Source organism: Phaseolus vulgaris, chromosome 9 (assembly GCF_000499845.2).
Source record: "Phaseolus vulgaris cultivar G19833 chromosome 9, P. vulgaris v2.0, whole genome shotgun sequence".
NCBI lineage: Eukaryota > Viridiplantae > Streptophyta > Magnoliopsida > Fabales > Fabaceae > Phaseolus > Phaseolus vulgaris.
Genome location: NC_023751.2, coordinates 9,404,289 through 9,413,357, shown reverse-complemented (window position 1 = coordinate 9,413,357; position 9,069 = coordinate 9,404,289). Strand labels below are relative to the sequence as shown.

Sequence of the window (9,069 nt, the reverse complement as noted above, 5' to 3'; positions counted from 1 at the left end):
CGTTAACTTTTGTGATTAAGCCTATTTTTGCACGCTAACTAACGCCGTATTTTCTTCTTATCTTATTGTTGCAGACTTTGGGTCATCATTGAGCTTGGTGTAGGTAAAGAAATTTCATCACTTTTATTCCTCTGCCCCCTTTTCTTCATCTCATTCATTTATAATCGAAATCCTTGCTCTGTTACTCTCTTGGGTCACCGGTGTTTGGTTTATTTGGAGCAGTGAGGTGTTTAACCTGAATTTTTTTTAACCAATTCATGGCGGAACTGATAGGACCTCGCTTGTATAGCTGCTCTAATTGTAGAAACCAGGTCTCACTCCACGATGATATTATTTCCAAGTCTTTTCATGTAAACCTTCTCCCTCTCTCTCTCTGTGTTTTACTTTTCTGGGACCAAAAATTTGTATGAAATGTTTTCTTATTCTTACATTTTATGTGAAAATTATGTGAATTTTTACCGTTGATTTCTTAGCTGTATATGATGGTTTGTTGCCAATTGAAATCTCCATCTGCAAGTGTCCTTTACCTTTTTTACTTTCCACCACAGAACCCTCCTGGTTATTCAAAAGGGTAAGGGCTTTGCTGAATATTATTGTTTCTAGGTGCCATTATTATTATTACGAAGGTAAAGTGGGGAAATTCCAGGGTGATTTCAGGAAAGGAAAGAAATTTCAGCTCTTGTTTTGTAATTGAGGTTAAGTACAGAAGTGAGTGGTTCAATCAACAATGAGACTAGTCTCACTAGTGACTAGAATCCACTTCTAAAGCCAAATGTGTATATTTCTTAATACTATTAGAACTACAATGAATTCAGGTCTTACGTTCAATTTGAATAAGAAAAAGTTGTTTTTTTTAAAATTTGATTTCAGGTTAAAATTTGGATAATTCCTCATTCTGTTTTTTTCTTAATTGGAAATAAAGGAAATTAGTCTGTACTAATACTGATGAACTTCTAATGCATTATGGGTTGTCTAAGTTTAATAATGTCATGATTACATGCTTAGTAGTAAGTGAGCTATACAAGAGAGTTTGACATGCTTCTACAGAGTGAGACTGATGGCAGTATTGGCAAATTAAGGTTGTGAATAAATAAATACTGCAGAAGACATGATGCTTATTATCAATTAGCTGTACATGCACCAAGTGACAGCAGCTATAGATGTCTGTTGGATGTGGCTGTTGCTGTGATTTTCAATGTATGGGTTATCTGCACGCTGAGGATGCTTTTGGTTGAAATTTGAAAACATCATTTCAAATGTGGTCGTGGGAAGACAATGTCAGTGTTAAAGATGGAGGATATTGTTGAGGAAAGTAGGAGATTTAGATTTTCGACCTTTCATATCTTTCTGTCTCTTTAAATGGTTAACTGATATAGCAGTGCAACTTCACAAAGATTGGCAATATGTTGTGTTTTGTTCATTCATTATTTTACATATTTCCTAGATGAAAATATTCCCCAGGGATCTTTGTATATTTTCATTTGGACTTTGCAAATTCTCTAACTGAAGGCTTTTTGGTTGTTCTTGGTATTTAGACTTAGAGTTGAGGTTTATGATTTTATCTGCTACAAAAGCTTTCCCGGGTCATTTTTCTGAAATTATCGTGCTAAATTTTATAACTAGGGGAGAAACGGCCGTGCCTTTCTGTTTTCCCATGCAATGAATGTTGTCATGGGGCCAAAAGAAGACAGACATCTCTTGACTGGCCTCCACACTGTTGCTGATGTTTATTGTGGTGATTGCCGTGAAGTGTTGGGTTGGAAGTATGAAAGAGCTTATGAAGCGTCCCAGAGGTACAAGGAAGGAAAGTTCATACTTGAAAAGTCAAAAATTGTTAAGGAGAACTGGTAGCATTACATTGTAACCCCCAATCCATTCATTCTGCTCTTCATATTGGTTCTTTCATGCTTCGTGGTGTAATCTTGTATAGGAGAACCTTCAACCATTTGAAATTTGTCATTGTTTCCCCAACTTCAATTTCCCCAGGTTATGTGGCCAGAAGTGAAATTGCTAGATAAGCTGTTTATTCCTTGTTAATAGTATCATTTACTCATTTCTGCTCTATGAATATCATGGTTAAAATCTATGTAGAACAATATCTGGTCTATATTACACCATTGACCAGCCTACAGATTTCTCTTTGGGAAGATGAACTTTGCTGCCACGTAAAGTTTTTCTGTACTCCCTTCTTACTTAGGTTGTGGCTTGAATCTCTTGGTATATAAAGTAGTAGATCTTCTTATGGTTGAATTTAATATTTGGTAATAGCACAAGTTGGCCATCTTCAAAATTTGGCCTTTTGGATGGTCCCTTTCCACAATTAAAGTTGTAGTTTTAAAGTTATGCTTCAATTTGTCAATTAATGTAAGCTGCTCGTACATAACAGAATATTATGTAGCCGAAGCCTGCAATATCTGTTATTCTGTTTCAATTTTTCTCATCCATGCATTCAGTTCTCTTGACCATTTACAATGTTCCAAATTATTGTTTTGAAAGGCTAAGGATACAACTTTTATTAAGAATATTTAGTTTTTGTACAACAGGTTCCAAACACAAAGTCAATAACATCCAACATCAGAATAAACAAGGAACCGAAAACCAGTTTCTACCTGCCTACTCATCTTTACATTAGAAGCATATCAACTATTGAACAGTTTCCTTTACCTTTGATATGATACTTAAGGTATACGTTGAATATAGCTTTTGAAAACAATAACCAATGATGAGTGCAGTTTCCTTTACAATGTTCCGGTTTATAGAACAGTAAGTTTTGAGATTCAGGACATTTGAAACAAAATAGAAGGTTTAATAAAATTCTTGAAATCGAGTGAAGTCCGTCGCATAAAAAGAAAGTATACATCATATGGTGGATTTCATTAAATTTTAATAAATAATTTTCAGGATATTTAGAGAGTGAGTGTGTTGCGTAATTACCAATGATGATGATGGTTGTCTCTACTAGTTGGTAGAATTTAATACCGTCGACAAAGATTTTGGATTCAATTTTTTGATAATATGTAGACTTTTTTTCCATCATATAACACTATTTCCATTTTTAATTCTTCATCATTCTTTTATTTTTATTTTCTATCTATCATCTTTTTATTTTTATTTCCCTGTTGTTTTTAGATTTTTTTATTTCTTTGTGTAGAGTGAATGAAAAAGAAAAGAAATAAATATAAAATAGAATAAAAATAAATTTAAGAACCAATATAATAAAATAAACTAAAAAGAATTGATAATTTTAATTTTGGATGCCTTAAAAAATTAATTGGTTGTAAAAAAAAATATTTTTAATGTTTAAAATAGATAAAAATATAATTATTGAAGAAAGAAATGAGTTTTTAAAAAGTAATAAATTAAAAATGTTTAGTTTAATTTTTTTTTAAGAATGAAAAAAAGGTTGTTGTTATACAATTATAATGTTGTTGAGTATTGGTTGTTGATGTTGATTAGATTAATTTTAGCTATAGCAGGGACTTTGTTAATTTGGATGCTCTCTGGTATGATTTCGATCAACCTAAAATATTTTCGTTCAAACCAAAATTTCTGGATGCTCTCTGGTGTGATTTCGATCAACCTAAAATATTTTCGTTCAAACCAAAATTTATGGATGCTTTCTGGTGTGATTTCGATCAACCTAAAATATTTTCGTTCAAACCAAAATTTCTGGATGCTCTCTGGTGTGATTTCGATCAACATAAAATATTTTCGTTCAAACCAAAAATTTTGGGTGCTCTCTGGTGTGATTTCGATCAACCTAAAATATTTTCGTTCAAACCAAAATTTCTAGGTGCTCTCTGGTGTGATTTCGATCAACCTAAAATATTTTCGTTCAATCCAAAATTTTGTATACATATATGAATATTGCTATTTTTATTATTTTAGCATAGTTTATTTTAGATTACTATTGTTAAATAACTTCTTTGGATATATTTGGATTATTAGAAAGTTAAATTATATGTTATGATTGTATGGTGTATTGATGTGTTAAAAGAAGTGTGCAATGATGTGAAAGTAAGATCAAGAAATAGTATTTTCAGGAAAGAAAATACCGTGTTAAGATTGTTTAGGATGTGCATTGACTAGGGATTCGTCTAGAAGGAGATATCCTGACTCTACTGAGATAATGAAATCATATAGATGAAGTTATTCAGGTGGTGAGAGTCGGAGGAGGTTCATATGAATAGGTAAGTTGTTTGAAAGATAACTAACTTGACCTGTTATATGAGTTAACCTGTCATACTAGGAGAGAGATGATATTGAGATTATATATGCGCATAGCTGTGTGGATTTCACAATGATATAGTATGATAGGTACTGATCTCTGAGCCAACGCACGAGTCTTCCGGAAGTAGAGTTAAGTGTCTATGTTATATGAGTCAGTGGAAGTCTGACATGTGAAAGATGAATATAGAATTTGTATGACACTTGATGATTTGATAATTTGTATGACATTTGATGATTTGAGAATTTGTATGAGACTTATGATTTATGTTTTATTAATTTCAAAGTGAAATTTTATAGAATTTTGTTTTATATGGTTAGCTTACCTGTTATTTGGTTGTTTCTCTAACTGTGATGATGGTGTATTTACACGGGAGCAGATGAGATTGCAGGTAATAGAGTTCCTCGGTGAGCAGAAGGATTAGATATATTTAAATTGAATGCTTTGCTTTGTTTTGTTTTTAAACTTTTTGGATGTATATATTAAATTCCTATGAAGAAGGATATATTTTGAGATACAAATATGAAAAAACATTATATGTTTATATGTTAATTAGATATTACACGCATAATATTTTTAAAAAAAATTTAGGAATTTTACATCAACACTATACAATAAGAAAACAAAAGAACAAAATAAATTAATTTTCTTACAATTAAAATTAACTTATGTACTTTGACTGTTACAAACACCATCTCATTTAATTTTTCAAATAAGAGTATAAATGAATTTTAATTTATGAAATAAATTCATTTATTTTATTAATCAAAAGAATAAAAGGATCGGGGTTTTAACCTTTTCTTTTTTTAATTGGACGAGCTTCTTTTATTTTAAATTGTAAGACTGAAATTAAAAGTTAAAAAAAGAATCACCAATTATGTATTATAAAGGAAAAAACGTAATTTAACATTTTTTTTCTTTAAAATAGTTTTCTTTATTTAATAATATTTAATTGAAAAAATATCAAACAGTGGAAGCTGAATCTAACACGCAAACTTCTGAGGCAAATGCTCCCTGCACCCAACACATTTTAACCTGCACCCAACACAATTTTAAAAACTCCAAAAATACCCTTTATTCTGGAAATAAAAATCCGGAATTAAAAATAATATATTCTGGAAAAATATATCCGGAAGTGGTTATTGAGTTTCGGAAATAAAAATCCGGAAACAAAATTTAAAATTCTATTCCGGACAAAAAAATCCGGAATTGATAAATAATACATTCTGGAAAAAAAAATCTGGAAAAGAGATTATTGTGTTTCGGAAATAAAAATCTGGAAACAAAAATGAGAAACTCATTCCGGATAAAAAAATCCGTAATATAAAATTTCGTTCCGGAAAAAAAAATCCGGAACACATATTTTGGAAATTTTTTTTAAGGATAGTTTCGTCTTTTCCGCTGGAATCGGGTGCAGTGATATGGTGCAGGAAGCAATTGCCAACTTCTGAACTGGATTCAGACGTGCTACCGTTACGACACGGATCCGATCCGTTGTCGAGAACTCCATGCATTTACTAAAACTTATAACGATTGATTTTCAGGTATGAATTGGGCCACCGTTTCATACTTAATTTTTGGGCCACTTTTTTGGATTGGTTCATCCATGAGTCTAGTTTCAATTATGGACAAAAAATATATCACAATGTCAATTCATTATGTTCCTTGACAACAAAATGTTTTGAGGAAAATATTATTTATAAAAATAATTCACTTTTCGTTATTGTGTTACACGTTATTTGACTTACTTTTTTAAGCACTTGAGCTCATAAAATTACAATATAGTTTTCGGATATTACGGGTGACGTCAATATTGAAGGCTAGTAGCAGGAATATATAATCAAATTATATTATATGAGCCAAAATATAACATTTTTTGAATAATACAAAATAGTTTAATATATATGATAGAGAAATAATTAGCAACAATTATAAGCGAAGTAAAAGCACAAGAATATAGTATTTAAGTTTTCTGAGTCAACATTTATTGATTCAGTAATGCTTCAGAGAAGGAACAAAACATTTATTGATTCTTTAAAATTTTTGCAGCTTCACAGTGTTCATTTAAATTCGAATTCATTGGTGTCAACTACCAAACTTACAATAAAAAACAGTGCTATTGGACTTCTCCCCTAAAAGGCCCATTTCATATCTATTCCACCACTGCTTTCTATTGTTCATATAAAAGGAGCACTTTTTTTAGAATCACTAATTTATTGTCAAACAAATATACATTTACAGAACCAAAATGCATACTTCTTTTTCACTTTTCTCAATGGAAAATGTTATAAGCTCAATAATGCTGTCCTGGTAAGACAAGAAAACCTTGAATAAACTGTTCTGACAAACTTTTGAATAATATGAGATATTGAATTTAACACTTCTCAATACTAATGCTCTGATCTCATTGTTGTAGTTAAATTTATTGTGTTTCAAATATTACTATTACATGCTTTGATATTCCCGACAACCTTTTAACATATATAATATTAACTAATATAAAAATAATAATTAATTATTATATTAATTAAATTAAATACTATTTTATAAGCTAAAATTTATTAATTTATAATAGTTTTTATTATTAATAAAAATTTATAAAATAATTTTTAAATTGATATCTAAGATTAACTACTAAGATTTTAGTTGCTATTTTAGATTTTAAATTAATCTTTAATTAAATTAATGACTAATTTAGAATATAAAGTAGTTAGTTGCTAAAACTTTTATAGCTAATGTTGATACCAATTTAAAAACTATTTTATAATTTTTTTATTAATAATAGAAACTACTTTAAATAAAAATAATATTTTAGTTTATAATGTAATATTTAACTTAGTCAGCATAATTATTTTTGGCTTCTAAATTGGTTGATATTTAATTATTTTCTTGTTGCGTGAGTTATTATTAGGTAGGATCAGTATAGATCCAATCCAAATTCTTAGATTCATTTTAATTGATCAAATTGATTTGAATTTTTTTAATTTAATTTAAATTAGATTAAACTCACTTTGTTAATTAGATTAAATTTAATATCGGATCGACCTAATTAACCTAACTTGAGATCAACCCAATTTAGCTTGACACGACCTTAACTCGATATAGGCTCAATTTATCGACCAAACATAGGCCCAACTTGACGTGACTTGACTTGGTATAGGTCTGTTTTGATCCCCACCTAAACTCGACTTGATCTGGACCCATCTACACTAAGCTTGATCTCGACCCAACTTAACCTAATATTGATCAAATTCAACTCAATTTGAGTCCTACACAACTTGGTTGAACGTGTATCATCCTGGGAATAGGCTGACTTAGTTCGACCTAATGTAGGATTGATCTAACTTAGCTTGACAGGGTCCCAACTTGATGTGGGTTTGATATCTTAGCCAACACGAACCCAACTCAACTTAGTTTGACTTGACCCAATTCATCTTGCTCTCACCTAGGCCCGATAAGACCTGGACCTGACCGAGTTCAGCTCAATCTAACTTGAGACTAACCCAACTTGATTGAACATGGACTGCTCGGGTCGACGTGGGCCTGAGTTAACTCGGCTCGACCTGACGTGAGATTGGGTGAACTTAATTTGACATGGCCCCAACCCAATATAGGCTTGATGATGTGGGCCAACAACGACCCAACTAGACTTCATCAAACCTAGCCCCATCTTTCTAGAGTTGGTTCTGGGTCAACCCGGCTTAGCGAGTGTCTGGTTTGACTCTAACTTGACTCATCTGGGTTCGGATCAAATCCCCTCAATATGGACCCCAACCAGCTCTAATTTAAATGAATCTACTATACTTGTTTTCAAATTGACTCAACTCGATCTAGGTTCGACTCGAATAAACTCTTTGGATTGACTCGATTTGACCTGAGTCCTGACCAAATTGACTCGACTTTCTTTCGAACCGATTCAACTCAATCCCAACCTAACTCGGTATTACCTTGGATCTCTTCCGACGTACCATTTCATAACTTAAAATGACATATATGCATCTTGATTTTAGATTTTTAAAATCCAAAAAATTATTCGAGTAACCAATTCAAATCTATCCAAAAATGTATATTTGAATTTGGGATAAATTCATTTAAATAAACTTAAACATAATATAAATTAGGATAATTATGGATTAAATTTAAGAATTTGATTTTGTTTTACCTTTGTTATTAGGCATTATAGAGGGTTTTTGACCATGATGGGGTTATTTTTTTTGTTTTTTACCAAAATGGGATCCGTTTAAAAAAAATTACAAATTTAGGCAAGTCGTGCCAATTTGGCACGACTTCATATGCACAAATCGTCCCAATTAGGCACGACTTCTGCCTTGTCATACTGAAGTCGTGCCAACTTTGCACGACTTCTGCCACGCCATATTTTTTTTATTTTATTTTATTGTTTATATATTGGGTAGTAAGTTATGTAATGTTAAAAATTAATTTGATACATAATTTTCTAAGAGTGTTAGTTTTAAGGAACAAAAAATTGGATAATCGTGTATGGATCATGTTTGCCAGTAATGTAATACAATAACTTGATTATTTGATTAATTAAAAAATGGAGAAAATTGTTATTGAATTTGGAAATAAATAGATAATGAAAATTTATTGTATTTGGAAAATAAATAGAGAATTATTGTTGTGAATTTGCAAAATAAATAACTTGAGAAGTAATGATTTTACAAAACATGTAATGATGAGAAGAAATTAATTAGAACTAAACAAATTAGTAAGATTCATTACAAGATATAAAATAAAAATATAAAGTTGAACTAGAAGTAAATTATTCCAATTTTTTGTTCCTTAAAACTAACACTTTTAGAAAATTATGTATCAAATTA

At 30.7% G+C, this 9,069-nt stretch overlaps 1 protein-coding gene across 2 annotated transcripts; it reads left to right on the top strand.

Annotated features, from left to right (window-relative positions):
• Positions 1-2,255, top strand: LOC137820088 (protein yippee-like At4g27745). Of its 2 annotated transcripts, XM_068623882.1 has the most exons (3): positions 1-103; positions 223-350; positions 1,624-2,255. In XM_068623882.1, exons 2-3 carry the CDS (start codon positions 258-260, stop codon positions 1,849-1,851), a joined length of 321 nt encoding a protein of 106 aa, XP_068479983.1. In that variant the 5' UTR covers positions 1-103; positions 223-257; the 3' UTR covers positions 1,852-2,255. The 2 variants fall into 2 exon arrangements, with proteins under 2 accessions (XP_068479983.1, XP_068479982.1); XM_068623881.1 differs by lacking the exon at positions 1-103 and having other exon boundaries at positions 115-350.
• Positions 2,256-9,069: the final 6,814 nt, after the last annotated feature.